The 15,875-nt window shown below is 45.7% G+C and overlaps 1 protein-coding gene across 1 annotated transcript in view; it reads left to right on the top strand.

Moving 5' to 3' along the window:
- LOC139155793 (dystrophin-like) overlaps positions 1-15,875 on the top strand; it is a 583,469-nt gene that overhangs the window by 548,324 nt on the left and 19,270 nt on the right. The window contains exon 28 of the mRNA XM_070731073.1: positions 3,025-3,159. Within this exon, the coding sequence (XP_070587174.1) occupies positions 3,025-3,159 (135 nt within the window). The remainder of the gene's footprint in view (positions 1-3,024; positions 3,160-15,875) is intronic.

Genomic DNA, 15,875 nt, shown 5'->3' with positions numbered 1-15,875 from the left:
TAAGGAGGAACTTCCTGACGGTCAGAGCGATCAACCAATGGAACAACCTACCAGCAGACGTTGTGAACTCCAACACTCTGGACATTTTTAAGAGAAGATTGAACTGCCACTTGACTGGTGTTCTATAGGGTTCCTGCTTGGGCGGGGGTTGGACTTGATGGCCTTCATGGTGCCTTTCAACTCTAACAATAAATAAATAAATAAGTATAGGAGATATAGGATAGCAATAGGACAGGGGACGGAAAGCACTCTAGTGCACTTGTACTCGCCCCTTACTGACCTCTTAGGAATCTGGATAGGTCAACCATAGGTAATCTAAGGGTAAAGTGTTGGGGGTTTGGGGATGACACTATGGAGTCCGGTAATGAGTTCCACGCTTCGACAACTCGGTTACTGAAGTCATATTTCTCACAGTCAAGTTTGGAACACTTAAGATTAAGTTTAAATCTGTTGTGTGCTTTTGTGTTGTTGTGGTTGAAGCTGAAGTAGTCGCCGACAGGCAGGATGTTGCAGCATATGATCTTGTGGGTAATACTTAGATCTTGTTTAAGGTGTCTTAGTTCTGGGCTTTCTAGACCCAGGATTGAAAGTCTAGTTTCGTAGGGTATTCTATTTTGAGTGGAGGAATGAAGGGCTCTTCTGGTGAAGTATCTTTGGACATTTTTAAGGTGTTAATATCTGAGATGCGATATGGGTTCCAAACAGATGAGCTGTATTCGAGGATGGGTCTGGCAAAAGTTTTATAAGCTCTGGTAAGCAGTGTGAGATTGCCAGAGCAGAAGCTGCGTAGGATTAGGTTTACAACTCTTGAAGCCTTCTTGGCTATGTTATTGCAGTAAATCTTTTGTTATTAGTATACCGAGTTCTTTAACCGAGTGGGGATTATCTGTGATAATTTGATTATTCAGTTCGTATTTGAAGTTCAGATTCTTCTTCCCAATGTGTAGGACAGAGCATTTGCTAGTTGAGATTTGGAGTTGCCATGTGTTAGACCACTCAGAAACAGAGTTCAGGTCTTTTTGGAGAGTAGTTGTGTTATCGGTGGTATTGAAGAGTTTTACATCGTCGGCGAAAAGGACATAGTTGCTTGTGATGTAATCGCAAAGGTCATTGATGTAGGGAATGAAGAGCGTTGGTCCCAGTACACTACCTTGGAGAACACCGCTTTTAACTGGGGCAGGGTGGATATGGTGCTTCCTAATTTGACCACTTGTTATCTGTTTGACAGGAATGCTGTAATCTAGCTATGGAGGGATCCTGAGATGCCATAGGATTTGAGTTTTAGGAGTAGTTTGTCATGGACCACAAAGGCTTTGCAGAAGTCGATATAAATTGCATCTATAGATTTCCCTTGATCTAGATGAGTTGTCCATATATTTTTGCAGTGGAGGAGTTGCAGGTTGCAGGATAGTTTTTTTCTGAAACCAAATTGTTTGTTAGAGAGCAAATTATTAGTTTCTAGATGGAGAGTAATTGATTTGTTTATAATTGATTCCATAACTTTGCATGGGACGCAGCATTGTGAAATTGGTCTGTAGTTATCGACAAGAGAGGGGTCTCCTTTTTTGAACATGGGGATGACCATTGCTTTCGACCATAGCTTAGGAAGTGTGCTGGTTCTGAAGGATTTTTTGAAAATTATGCTTAGTGGTTCAGCTATGGCAGAAGAGAGCTTTTTTAGGAAGTAAGCAAAAAGACCATCTGGTCTGACTGATAGAGAAGGTTTAAGGTCACATAATGCTTTTTCAGCTCAGTCTTCAGTGAAGTCTACCTGGGTTAGGTCATTGAGGGAGTTTGAGGTGCGATTGATGAAATTGGGGGATGAGCCATTGCTGTTAACAAAGACAGAGCCAAAGAAAGAGTTGAGGAGGTTGGCTTTGGATGAATCATCGTGGTTTTCTTTGTTGTTGGGTCCTTTGAGAGGTGGGATGGGTCTAGAGTCTTTGAGTTTATTGTTGACAAAGTTGTAGAAAGCTCTATTAGATTTGGTGTGTAGGAGGTTTTCCTCTTGTTTGCTGTAGTAGTTCAGGCATTCTGCTTTTATTTGACTGCAAATGCTTTTGTATCGGCTTTTGAAGTTGGAAACGTGTCCTTTTTTGTTTTTCCTCCAGAGAGATTTTTTTCTTCTTTGTAATTTTCTTATTGAGGTGGTGAGGTTATTTTTTTTTGTTTATGGTACATGTTAGAGGTACTTGAAGTCTGATGATAATTTTCATTTCAAGTAGGAATGTGTTGTAGAGGTCATCAGCAGTGTAGCATTCAGAGAATAGAGTGTTCCAGTTTAATATTGAGAGATGGGCTTCAATGAGTTCATAGTTCGCTTTTTTGAAATTGAATTTTGGTGTTGTATTATTTTGGTGGATCATAGTGTGGCTTAGATTGAGACTGAAGTTTATCATGCTGTGGTCGCTGTTGGAAAATGATTATGTTATTTGTAAGTCATATATTGCACTTTTGCTTTTGCAGAAGATGAGATCCAGACAGTTTATGAAGTCTGGTATTGTTAGTTACTAGTTGGTCGAATTGGACTCAAGTTTCTCAGTTACTGGATGAGAAATTGGATTGCATTTAACCTGTGTATTGTGTGTACCAGAAAATCCCTTTGACATTTAAAAAGGGAGTTTTTTCTGCTTTTCGGTTGATAGACTTTTGGTTTTCTTTCTATCGTGTGGTGTGTGTCTTTCTGGACTAATTACCCTGTAATTACGAATGGTTGGGACACGCCGGCAGAACATAAGCAAACCTGCAACAACCTCTATAGAAAATAATGGGTTCAATGTAAAAGAAATGTATTATCTCTTTTAAAAACTCTAGCAAGTATATAATTATGAGAATTTGTTAATTGGCCTTCAATGTTTATTTCTTTTTTTATCATAGAAGAGATTTTGTAACATTATTTGTCCAGGTAAACTAGTGCAAATGTTACATTCATGACTTTTCATTGTTTGGAAAACTAAAATATTTGTTAGGTCATTTTAAAAAAACTGTTCTTAATTGTTTATTTATTTATTTATTATAAACTAGGAAGTATGGGCATGTTGGCATGAGCTTCTGTTGTATTTGGATATTGAAAACAAATGGTTGAATGAGCTGGAATCAAAAATCAAGGCAACAAAAAGTGTCCAAGAAGGAACAGAAGATATATCAGAAGAATTAAATGTATGTAAATTATCCATGCATATTTTTATTTATTTTTCATATATTTATTTATATATCTGCCTATCTCACAGCATTGGGTGAGGGACAAAATATCAAAATGAATGCACAACAAAAACAAAATAATAATTATAATGAAAGAAAAGAGAAAGTTTTGGAGAAGATAATACAAAGACCTGCGATAGAAATAGAATGACTGTGGCAAAAGAAAGCAAAGATATTACTGATAGTAATATGCACTTTAGGTGCAATCACAAAACTACTGGAGTACCACTTGAACAACATTAGGATTAACAAATTCACTATTAATCAGTTACAAAAGAGAGTTTTACTTGAAACAGCTTACATCCTGCAATCCCGTAACACCTTCATATATCCACATCTGTCTCTGTTCCAGTTCCTTTGAAAGAATTGATAGGTAGACAAAAATGCCAAATCCAGTTTCAACACCAGAAATCCTAACATAGTAATAGTAATAATTCTTATTAACAATAATAGGGTGGGGTGGGGTGGGGTGGGATGGGATGGATTGGATTGGATTGGATTGGAATGGAATGGAATAGAATAGAATAGAATAGAATTCTTTATTGCCCAAGTGTGATTGGACACACAAGGAATTTGTCTTTGGTGCATAAGCTCTCAGTGTACATAAAATACATTTGTCAATGGTTAATGATTGTCGTAGGGGTCAAAAAAGCAATGAGGAAACAATCAACAATAAAAATCGTAAGGATACAAGCAACAAGTTACAGCCATACAGTCATAAATGGGAGGAAATGGATGATAGGAATTGTTGTGGTTGGCTCTGGCCCAGCTCCTGCCCCAAGGAATGTGGAGGTGGATGCAGGGGGAACATCAACATGTCATAGGACTGTTTTATTGTCGACAGAGTCAGGTAGTGCAGTTTCCTCAGACGAAGAAGAAGGTGGGAGTGACTTGGAAGAGGGGGGCTTGGCACACAGCCCAGGAAGCCAATCTCCATTATCTTCGGTCGATTCGGATGAGGAAGTGTTAGACCCACACAAGTGCAAAGTTATGCATCGAAGAGACCAATTGAAGAAATATTACAGGAAATAAGAGAGGCCACCTGTGTTTGGGTGAGGCTCCAGTAATTAGAGCTGTTGCTATAAATAGCAGCGTGCTAGTTTGGCCATTGTGGAAGATTATCTGATCGCAGTTCTTCAGGATCATGCCTCGCTCTGTCTGAAATTTGTTTGTGGATTTTTCACGACTTTGAAACCAAAGCAGAGCAAAGTGTGGGGGTATCACTTTGTGGAAGAAGGAGGGCTGTGACATTCCTTCACAGCTGCTAGCTAAGTACTTAAGGACTGATTAAGGGGATTGTACAGACTACCAGGTTGTTTTGGGACAAGTGCTCTTTGCAATACAAAAAGGGTGCTTTGTTTCTTTTGAATTTTGGTGATAAAGTACTTTTTTTTTTAACTTTCAAGTGTGTGTGTGTCTGAAATCTGTACCCTTGAATTTTCAGGAGACTCATACCATAGAGCCCAGCAGAACAGGAATGATGAGGAAAATCTATTAGTAATGTTCTGCTGGGCTCTCTGGTAGAAGCCAACCGAAAATTCATGGGTAAAAATTTCAGACACACACACGTTTGAAAATTCAAAACAATGTCCTTTATCACAAAATTCAAAAGAAACAAAGCACTCTTCCCCAAAACAACCTTGTCGGCTGTACAAGTCCCTTAATCAGTCCTTAAGTACTTATCTAGTAGCTTTGAAGAAATGTCACAGCCCTCCTTCTTCCCATGAAGTGAAACACACACACTTTACTCTGCTTTGGTGTCAAAGGCGTGAAAAATCCACAAACAAAGTTCAGATACAGCGAGGCACGATCCTGAAGAACTGCGATCAGATAATCTTCCACAACGGCCAAACTAGCACGCTGCTATTTATATCAGCAGCTCTAATTACTGGAGCCCCACCCAAACACAGGTGGCCTCTCTTATCTATCTCCTGTAATATTTCTTCAATTGGTCTCTTCGATGCATAATTCTGTGCATGCATGGGTCTAACACTTCCTCATCCGAATCGACCGAAGATAAACGTGACCAATCAGCCTGCCGGTCTGACACAAAGCACCGCAGGTATTGTTCCAAAATTCCAATCGTTTTTTCTGTTCCCCCATCAGTCTGAGGGTGCTGGGTCGAAGCAAGACACACTTGGACCTGTAAAGCAGACATAAGCTCTTTCCAGAACCATGCCGTGAACTGATTTCCTCGGTCTGACACAAGTCGATCTGGAAGTCCATGGATCCGGAAGACACGTTGCAAAAACAATTTAGCGGTGTCATGGGATGTGGGTATCCGGTGACAGGGGATGAAATGGACCATTTTTGTCAACGTCCATCACCACCATGACTGTGGTGAACCACGATGAGGGGGGCAAGTGTGTGACAAAATCCATGGACACAGCTCACCACTGCCTCGTGGGCGTTGGCAATGGCTGTAATAATCCTGGTGGGGCCCTGTGGCTGACTTTACCGCATGACACAGTTCACATGTGGCAACATACGAGTGAACGTCATCTTGGATTCGCGGCCACCAAAATGTTCGAATCACTAAGTCCAAGGTTTTAAACAAGCCAAAATGACCCGCCACAGGATTGTCATGGCATTGGGACAGAATCAATCCGCGAAGCAGCCCTGCTTGGACATACAAATGGCCCCGGTACTGGAGCAGTCCATCAGCAAATGTCCAGGGAGAATTGGGCACCATCTCCCTCACCCACTGTGCCACAAACCCGTCCCTCCACTGCATCTCCCGGATACGCCTTCCCAAGTCGACGGGGTCCTGGGTAGTGTTGTGGTTGGCTCTGGCCCAGCTCCTGCCCCAGAGAATGTGGAGGGGGATACAGGGGAAACTTTAACATGTCATAGGCTTGTGTTATTGCCGACAGAGTCAGTTCAGAGTTTAGTTTCCTCGGACGAAGAAGGTGGGAGTGTCTTGGAAGACGGGGCTTGGCACACAACCCAGGCAGTCAATCTCCATTATCTTCCATTGATTCAGATGAAGACATCTTGGACCCACGCAAGCGCAGAATTATGCGTAGAAGAGACCAAGTAAGGATATATTACAGGAGATAAGAGAGGCCACCTCTGTTTGTGTGGGGCTCCAGTAATTAGGGCTGCTGCTATAAATAGCAGCATGTGGGTTTAGCCATTGTGGAAGAATATCTGATCGCAGTTCTTCAGGAATCATGTGTTGCTGTTTTCTGGACTTTGTTGATTTTTCACGCCTTTGAAACCAAAGCAGAGCAACATATGTGTGTGTTTCACTTCGTTGGAAGAAGGGGTGTGAAGTTTCTTCACAGCTGCTAGCTAAGTATTTAATGACTACTTAAGGGAAATTGTACAGACTACCCGGTTATTTTGGGATGAGTGCTCTTTGCAATACAAAAAGAGTGCTTAGTTTATTTTGAATTTTGTGATAAAGAACATTTTTTTGAATTTTCAAATGTGTGTGTGTCTGAAATTTGTACCCTTGAATTTTCGGGCGGCTCCTACCAAAGAGCCTGGCAGAACAGGAAGCAGCCAGCGCTTCCGCTGGCAAGATTGTCTGTAACGGGGCCGGCTCTTTCGGATGCAGAAACTCCGGTTTCCTAGACAAAGCATCTGGTCTTGGATTCTGGAAGCTGGGTGTATACTGGATCTGAAAGTTGAACCTTGCGAAAAAGAACGACCAATGTATCTGTCGTTGGTTCAACTTTCGGGCCATTTGCAGATACTCCAAATTTTTATGGTCGGTCCTGACCTCAACCTGATGCCGGGTGCCCTCGAGATGATGTCTCCACGTCTCGAACGCCGACTTGACTGCCAAAAGTTCCTTTTCCCAGATTGTGTAGTTTCTTTCCGAGGGCATGAGTTTTCTGGAGTGGTAGGCACACGGAAACAAGGTGCCACCTTTGGGACGGGCCTGTAGAGGTACAGCACCGACGGCAACACCAATGACAAACGGCCAACATGGATCTGGATGCTGCAAATAGGGCTCTTTCATGAAAGCGTCCTTAAGAGCTATAAAAGCCTGCTGCTCCTCCTCACCCCACTGAAACGAGACCCGTTTTTGCAACAACCGGGCGAGAGGCGTGGTCAACTGGGCAAACCCTGGTATGAATGTGCAATAGTAGTTTGCAAACCCCAACAACCTCTGCACATCCTTGACTCTCCTTGGAGGTTGCCAGGTTTTTAGTGCTGACACCTTGCCCGGGTCCATGGCTATGCCCTCTGGAGAAATGACATGACCTAAAAATTCTTTGGTGGTCTGCAAAATCTGACATTTCTACAGCTTAGCATATAAACGGTGCTCTCTCAACCAGAGCAGAACCCGGCGCAAATGTCCCAAATGACTAGACTTGGAGGGGGAGTACACTAAAAGGTCATCCAGATATATGACCACAAAATGGTCTAACATGTCCCAGAATATATCGTTCATCAAATGCTGGAAAACAGCCGGGGCATTGGTGAGTCCAAAAGGAATCACTGTATACTCAAAATGCCAGTATCGGGTTCCAAACGCTGTTTTCCACTCATCCCCTGGTCGTATACAAACCAAATTGTAAGCGCTGCGTAGGTCTATCTTGGAAAAAACAGTGGCAGCTCGTAAATGTTCCATTAATTCCGGAATCAGGGGCAAGGGATAGGGATTGCGCACCGTGATGGCATTCAGGCGCTGCTAATCACAACACAGATGTAAGTCCCCAGTCTTTTTTTTAACAAACAAGACGGGCGCTGACAACGTGGAGGTCGATGGCCTGATGAACCCTTTGGACAGATTTTTATCTATGAAGTCCTTGAGGGCCACTAATTCAGGTTCCGACATAGAGTACAAACGACCAGCCGGCAACTTGGCATCGGGTAACAGTTCAATGGCACAATCATAAGGGCAATGCGGCGGCATGCGGTCCGCCTCTTTTTCATTAAAGACATCCGCAAACTCAGCGAGGCCCTCTGGTAACACTGCTGCGGGGATAACGGGCCCTTGCAAGGCACAAACATGATGATGGTGGTCTACACCAGTGATTTTCAACCTTTTTTCAGCCGCGGCACATTTTTTACATTTACGAAACCCTGGGGCACATTGAGCAGGGGGAGGGTGGGGGCTAAAAAAAAGTTTGGACAAAAATTTTTCTCTCTTCCTCCCTTTCGCTCTATTTCTCTCTCCCTCCCTCTTTCTCTCCCTTCCTTCTTTCTCTCTCCATCCCTCTTTCTTTCTTTCTCTTCCTTCCTTCCTCTCTTTTTTTGCTCTCTTTCTCTCCCTCCCTACCTCCCTCTATGTCTTTCTCTCTCTCTCCTTCCCTCCCTCTCTTTCTCTCTCTCTCTCGCTTTCTTTCTCTTTCTTTCTCTCTCTCTCTTGCTTTCTTTCTCTTGTTCTCTTTCTCTCTCTCTTGCTTTCTCTCTCTCTCTTGTTCTCTTTCTCTCTCTTTCTCTCTCTTGCTTTCTCTCTCTCTCTGAGCTTTGCGGCACACCTGACCATGTCTCACGGCACACTAGTGTGCCGCGGCACACTGGTTGAAAAACACTGGTCTACACATTGTAAACTAGGAAACGTGACAACATTCTGCGACCTCACCACCTGAGGATCATGCGCCCTTAACCATGACAACCCCAAGACCAGAGGGAAATGGAGGCCCTGCATGATATAAAATTGTAAATGAGTCCCGATGCTGATCCGCACCGGCAAGGTCTGAAATCGGATGGGCCCAGACAACAACACCCGCCCATCAATGGTTTCTACAGTCAACGAAGGGTTCACAGGACAAAAGGGCAACAAATGTCTTTGTGCAAACTCCTCATCCAGGAAATTTGTGGTGGCCCCCAAATCCATGAGGGCAAGAGCAGAAATCAATTGAGTACGCCGATCCATCAGGAGCTTGACATTAATCGTGAGGTGACGGTACGTTCCGGGGTCGTTATCCAATGAATCCTTAACCGATGAAATGCCAGCCCGACCTAGCATTGCCACCAAGCCAAGCTGCCCTCATTTCCCGACTGCACATCTGGCAGGGAAACCAGGGGCATCGGGACAGCCATCGAGGAATCCTGACCTATGGTGGGAACAGGAGTTGATGACTCTGGGGGCTGTCCTGCAAGAGTCAGCGTGGCAACAGGAGGACCAGGAAGATCCAAAACTGCGGCAGCAACCGTGCTCCTTCGTTTGCAGGCACAGGCATTCACGAAATGACCTGCACCCCTGCAATAGAAGCACCGGCCTGTCGCACGTCGCTGCGCTCTCTCCTCCAGGGACAAACGGGGTCGCACAAAGTTCACCTCCATGGGCTCCCTGGCAGGGGCATGATCCGCTAGACAAGAAGGCAGGGCAGGCAAGAAGCTTCGTGCACCAGCTCATCAAGCATAGCCTCTGACACGCCATCCTGAAACCCGTCCATCAAGGCGGCCTCATTCCACTGCACCTATCCACTGAGGTTACAAAAGTCACTTAAATATTTCACCAATGGGCGCGAACCTTGTTTCAGCTGTTTCAACGCCCTCATGGCCATCTGCTCCCGCACCGGATACGAAAACTGCCATCGCAACTGGGCACAAAAGTTGGTATGATCCTGCAGTATCGGATCATCTCTATCCAGAAATGGAGACACCCAGGAAGCACCAGGGCTGGACAACAAACTGCAGAGGAACGCCACCTTCTCTAAATCTCTTGGGAAATGGGGCAGTTGTGCATTAATAAACAACTGTACTTGACTGAGGAAAGCTACAAACAGCCGTCTGTCACCCCAGAATTTTTTAGGCAGAGCCACAAAGCATTTCCTCCTTGGCAGGGGCTGTGGGGCAGGAGCTGCTGGCTGCACCGGTGGAATGACAGGCTGCTGAGATAAAATTTCCACGTGGTTCTGTAATTGCAGCACTATCTGCGTTAACCCCTTGATTTCCAACCTCAAAGCATGGAGGACAGCTTGGATTTCTGCCATATCCGCAGCCATGAGCAGATAAATGCCAGAAAGAAGAGAAGCAAACAATCCAAAACACTTCACTCTAGAACGGTGTGTGTCTGGGGTGGTGGAAGATTATACTGTTCTGCCGGGCTCTCTGGTAGAAGCCTCCCGAAAATTCATGGGTACAAATTTCAGACACAGACACATTTGAAATTTCAAAACAATGTCCTTTATCACAAAATTAAAAAGAAACAAAGCATCCTTTTTGTATTGCAAAGAGCACTCTTCCCCAAAACAACCTTGTCGGCTGTACAAGTCCCTTAATCAGTCCTTCAGTACTTAGCTAGTAGCTGTGAAGAAACATCACAGCCCTCCTTCTTCCCACGAAGTGAAACACACACACACTTTGCTCTGCTTTGGTGTCAAAGTCGTGAAAAATCCACAAACAAATTTCAGACACAGCGAGGCATGATCCTGAGGAACTGCGATCAGATAATCTTCCACAACGGCCAAACTAGCACGCTGCTATTTATAGCAGCAGCTCTAATTACTGGAGCCCCACCCAAACACAGGTGGCCTCTCTTATCTCCTGTAATATTTCCTCAATTGGTCTCTTCGATGCATATGTCTGCACCTGCATGAGTCTAACACTTCATCATCCGAATCGACTGAAGATAATGGTGATTGGCTTCCTGGGCTGTGTGCCAAGCTCCCCTGTTCCAAGTCACCCCCACTTTCTTCTTCGTCTGAGGAAACTGCACTCCCTGACTCTGCCGACAACAAAACAGCCCTAGGACATGTTGACATTTCCCCTGCCTCCACCTCCACATTCCCTGGGGTAGGAACTGAGTGAGAGCCAACCACAACAAGTAATAGTAGTGCGGACTTAATAAATAGTTTGACAGTATTGAGGGAATTATTTGTTTAGCAGAGTGATGGCGTTCGGGAAAAAACTGTTCTTGTGTCTAGTTGTCTTGGTGTACAGTGCTCTGTAACAATGTTTTGAAGGTAGAAGTTGAAACAGTTTAGGTCCAGGATGCAAGGGGTCGGTAAATATTTTCACAGCCCTCTTTTTGACTCGTGCAGTAAACACATTCTCAATGTGTGGCAAGTTGGCAGCAATTGTTTTTTCTGCATTCTGATTATCATTTGAAGTCTGTGTCGGTCTTGTTGGGTTGCTGAATCAAACCAGACAGTTGTAGAGGTGTAGATGACAGACTCTATCATTCCTCTGTAGAACTGTATCAGCAGCTCCTTATTTATTTATTTATTTATGTATTTATGTATTTATGTATTTATGTATTTATGTATTTAGTTAGTTAGTTAGTTAGTTAGTTAGTTAGTTAGTCCAATACAAATTGAGAGTTAAAGAGAATAAAAACATGTAGTAGTAAATATCAGGGAAAGGATAGAAGAAAAGATATGAGAATAGAATACGTCAATGAAGAGTAGAGGAAAGGATATATGAATGGGAGAAAAGATATATAAAATATAGGAGATATAATTGGACAGGGGACGGAAGGCACACTAGTGCACATGCTCGCCCCTTACTGACCTCTAAGGAATCTGGAGAGGTCAACTGTGGATAGTCTAAGGGGATAGTCTTTTCCTTTTGCTGAGTCATCTGCTTGCTGCTGCTGCTACCTTAAGTGGTTGTAATATCATCGGAACTGAGCAAGCCAGCCGGATCCTCCCCATTGAACTGGATGGTCCTGAGAAGCCGTGGCGCCAGATGGTGGGGGCGCCCGGTATCGGAGGGGCCATCGGAATAGGTGGACTTACAAGGAAGGAGGAGACCGAGTCGGAGCCAGAGGTTGAAACTTATTTTACTGAGCCCACATGGAGTCTGTACTAAAACCATGTAAGACTGTAGAGGGACTGGAGACTGGGAGCAGAGGAGGAAAAAAGGTGATTGTGGATCCACAGAAAGAACTGAGAGTGCCAGCCAGTGGCAGTGGCTGGCACCAAAGATCCCAAGATCCTGAAAAACAATATACTTGGACTTCTCCTTGGTCATTGAACTTTTCTCTCCAGAACTCACTCTTTAGAACTGGTGCTGTGTTGCTGACCTGATGGAATATCATGTTTAATTATTTCCTATATTTTTTGCACTCTACAACTTTAGCACTTTATAACTTTAACGATTTTTTAATAATTATATGTTATTCTATTAAGATCTTGACAATAACCTAGTGTTAATTAATATCCTATTTAGTGTAATTGGTTTTTTATACTGTTTTTCTTTTTAATTGAATCTATATTGAATTTTTAATAATTAATATTTTAGCTAATTTCTTAGAAGGGGTTTTAAAACTAATGAATTATTGGGGTGGGTATGATGATATGTATGAAATGAATGATTGTTATGGGTGGGCTGGGTGGAACTTTGGCATGGATGAAATAAATGGAAATGGTATGAATGACTTGATTAGCCTACCTGACACAGGAGAGGCAGGAGGGGAGGGGGCACCGATGTCTGAGGTGGTAGAGGGTCGGAATATTCCGGTCCTGCTGGGGAGAGGCAGATATGGCGGGGGCCACAGAGCTAGCCGTTCCAGGGGAATGAGAGATCGTTGCGTAATAACGATCCCTTGTTCCGGCTCTGTGAACCCAATCCTGGGTGCTGGTGATGAGTGTAATTCTGGCCCTGGGCTCAAGCTGCTGCTACTCAATGCCAGGTCGGTGGTAAATAAAGCTCTCCTCATCCGGGATCTGATCCTGGATGAGGAGGCCGACCTGGCATGTGTCACTGAAACCTGGCTGGGCCCAGAGGGAGGAGTCCCTCTCTCTGAAATTTGCCCAGCCGGGTTTCAGATATGGCATCAGCCTCGACCCCAGGGAAGGGGGGGAGGAGTGGCTATTATAGCCAGGGAGAGCCTTGGCTTGCGTAGACTCGTTGCTCCAGAGATTGCGGGCTGCGAGTCCCTCCTGGTGAAGTTGGACTTAGGGGTCCAGATGGGCTTGTTTCTCACGTACCTGCCTCCCAGCTGCGTGTCACAAGCCCTGCCTGTGCTACTCGAGGAGGTAGCCGGGTTGGCGGTGGGGTTCCCCAGACTTATTGTCTTGGGGGACTTTAACCTGCCGTCACTCGGTGAAACCTCTGGACTGGCACAGGAGTTCATGGCCACCATGACAGCCATGGACCTGACCCAAGTAGTACAGGGTCCGACTCATGAGGGGGGCATGCACCCGACATGGTATTCCTCTCTGAGCAACTGAGTAATGGTCTGAGACTAAGGGGCTTAGAAGTGTTGCCTGTGTCATGGTCAGACCATTTTCTACTGCGGCTTGACTTCCTGGCTCCAATCCTTCCCCGCAGGGAGGCGGAACCGATTAAGCTGTTCCGCCCCAGACGCCTGATGGATCCAGAGAACTTTCAGAAGGCGCTTGGGGTTATTCCAGATACACTCGTACACAGTTCGGCAGAGTCTCTGGCTGAGGCTTGGAACAAGGCTGCAGCGGAGGCTCTTGACCGAATTGCGCCGTTGCGACCTCTCCGCGGCACTAGACCCCGTAGAGCTCCATGGTTCAACGAGGAGCTCCGGGAGTTGAAACGCCAGAAGAGACGTATAGAAAAGCGATGGAGGAAGAGTAAGTCCGAATCCGATCGAACACTTGTAAGAGCACATGTTAAGACTTACAAAGTGGCGCTCAAGGTGGCAAAATGCGCGTATCATTCCGCCTTGATTGCATCAGCGGAATCCCGCCCGGCCGCTCTGTTTAGGGTGACCCGCTCCCTTCTTAATCAGGGGGAGTTGGGGAGCCCTTGCAGAGTAGTGCCGAGGATTTTAACACGTTTTTCGCTGATAAAATAGCTCGGATCCGAGCGGACCTCGACTCCAATTGGAATACAGAGTCGACTGACAACGAGTCAGTTGAGGTGACTGGGGCACGTACTTGTCCACCTGTCTGGGAAGAGTTTGATCTGGTGACACCTGATGAAGCGGACAAGGCCATTGGAGCTGTGAGTTCCGCCACCTGTTTACTGGATCCGTGTCCCTCCTGGCTGGTTTCGGCCAGCAGGGAGGTGACACGGAGCTGGGTCCAGGAGATTGTCAATGCTTCTTTGGGGAGGGGGTCCTTCCCGGATCCCTACAAGGAGGCACTTGTGCGCCCCCTCCTCAAGAAGCCTTCCCTGGACCCAGCCATTCTCAACAACTATCGACCAGTCTCCAACCTTCCCTTTATGGGGAAGGTTGTTGAGAAGGTGGTGGCGCTCCAACTCCAGCGGTCCTTGGAAGAAGCCGATTATCTAGGTCCTCAGCAGTCAGGATTCAGGCCCGGCTACAGCATGGAAACTGCTTTGGTCGCGCTGATGGATGATCTCTGGCGGGCCCGGGACAGGGGTTTATCCTCTGTCCTGGTGCTTCTTGACCTCTCAGCGGCTTTCGATACCATCGACCATGGTATCCTTCTGCACCGGCTGGAGGGGTTGGGAGTGGGAGGCACTGTCCTTCAGTGGTTCTCTTCCTACCTCTCTGGTCGGTCGCAGTCGGTGTTAGTGGGGGGTCAGAGGTCGACCTCTAGGTTACTCCCTTGTGGGGTGCCTCAGGGGTCGGTCCTCTCCCCCCTACTATTTAATATCTACATGAAACCGCTGGGTGAGATCATCCAAGGGCATGGGGTGAGGTATCATCAGTATGCAGATGATACCCAGCTTTACATCTCCGCCCCGTGTCCAGTCGGCGAAGCAGTGGAAGTGATGTGCCGGTGCCTGGAGGCTGTTGGGGTCTGGATGGGTGTCAACAGACTCAAACTCAACCCGGATAAGACGGAGTGGCTGTGGGTTTTGCCTCCCAAGGACAATTCCATCTGTCCGTTCATCACCCTGGGGGGGGAGTCACTAACCCCCTCAGAGAGGGTTCGCAACTTGGGCGTCCTCCTCGATCCACAGCTCACATTAGAGAAACATCTTTCAGCTGTGGCGAGGGGGGCGTTTGCCCAGGTTCGCCTCGTGCACCAGTTGCGGCCATATTTGGACCGGGAGTCACTGCTCACAGTCACTCATGCCCTCATCACCTCGAGGCTCGACTACTGTAATGCTCTCTACATGGGGCTACCTTTGAAAAGTGTTCGGAAACTTCAGATCGTGCAGAATGCAGCTGCGAGAGCAATCATGGGCTTTCCTAAATATGCCCATGTCACACCAACACTCCGCAGTCTGCATTGGTTGCCGATCAGTTTCCGGTCACAATTCAAAGTGTTGGTTATGACCTATAAAGCCCTTCATGGCACCGGACCAGAATATCTCCGGGACCGCCTTCTGCCGCACGAATCCCAGCGACCAGTTAGGTCCCACAGAGTTGTCCTTCTCCGGGTCCCGTCAACTAAACAATGTCGTTTGGCGGGACCCAGGGGAAGAGCCTTCTCTGTGGCGGCCCCGACCCTTTGGAATCAACTCCCCCCAGATATCAGAGTTGCCCCCACCCTCCTAGACTTTCGTAAGCTCCTTAAAACCCACCTCTGTCGTCAGGCATGGGGGAATTGACATGTTCCTTCCCCCCTAGGCTTATAAAATTTATGTATGGTATGCTAGTGTGTATGATTGGTTTTAACTTGTGGTGTTTTAAAATTAATTTAAATATTGGATTTGTTTACATTGTATGGCGATTGCTGTGAGCCGCCCCGAGTCTGCGGAGAGGGGCGGCATACAAATCTGATTAATAAATAAATAAATAAAATAAAATGTTGGGGGTTGTGAGTTTGAGCTTTCTAAGTTGGCACAGAAAATACATTCTTTGTTGTGCTTTTTTGGTGACATTTATGATCTTAGATGACCATTTTAGGTTTTGAGATATGGTAGAACCTAGA

The sequence above is a fragment of the Erythrolamprus reginae genome, unplaced genomic scaffold, assembly GCF_031021105.1.
Source record: "Erythrolamprus reginae isolate rEryReg1 unplaced genomic scaffold, rEryReg1.hap1 H_6, whole genome shotgun sequence".
NCBI classification, from domain to species: Eukaryota; Metazoa; Chordata; class Lepidosauria; order Squamata; family Dipsadidae; genus Erythrolamprus; species Erythrolamprus reginae.
Note: the sequence above shows the minus strand (reverse complement) of the source record. Positions and strands in the feature narration are given on the sequence as shown.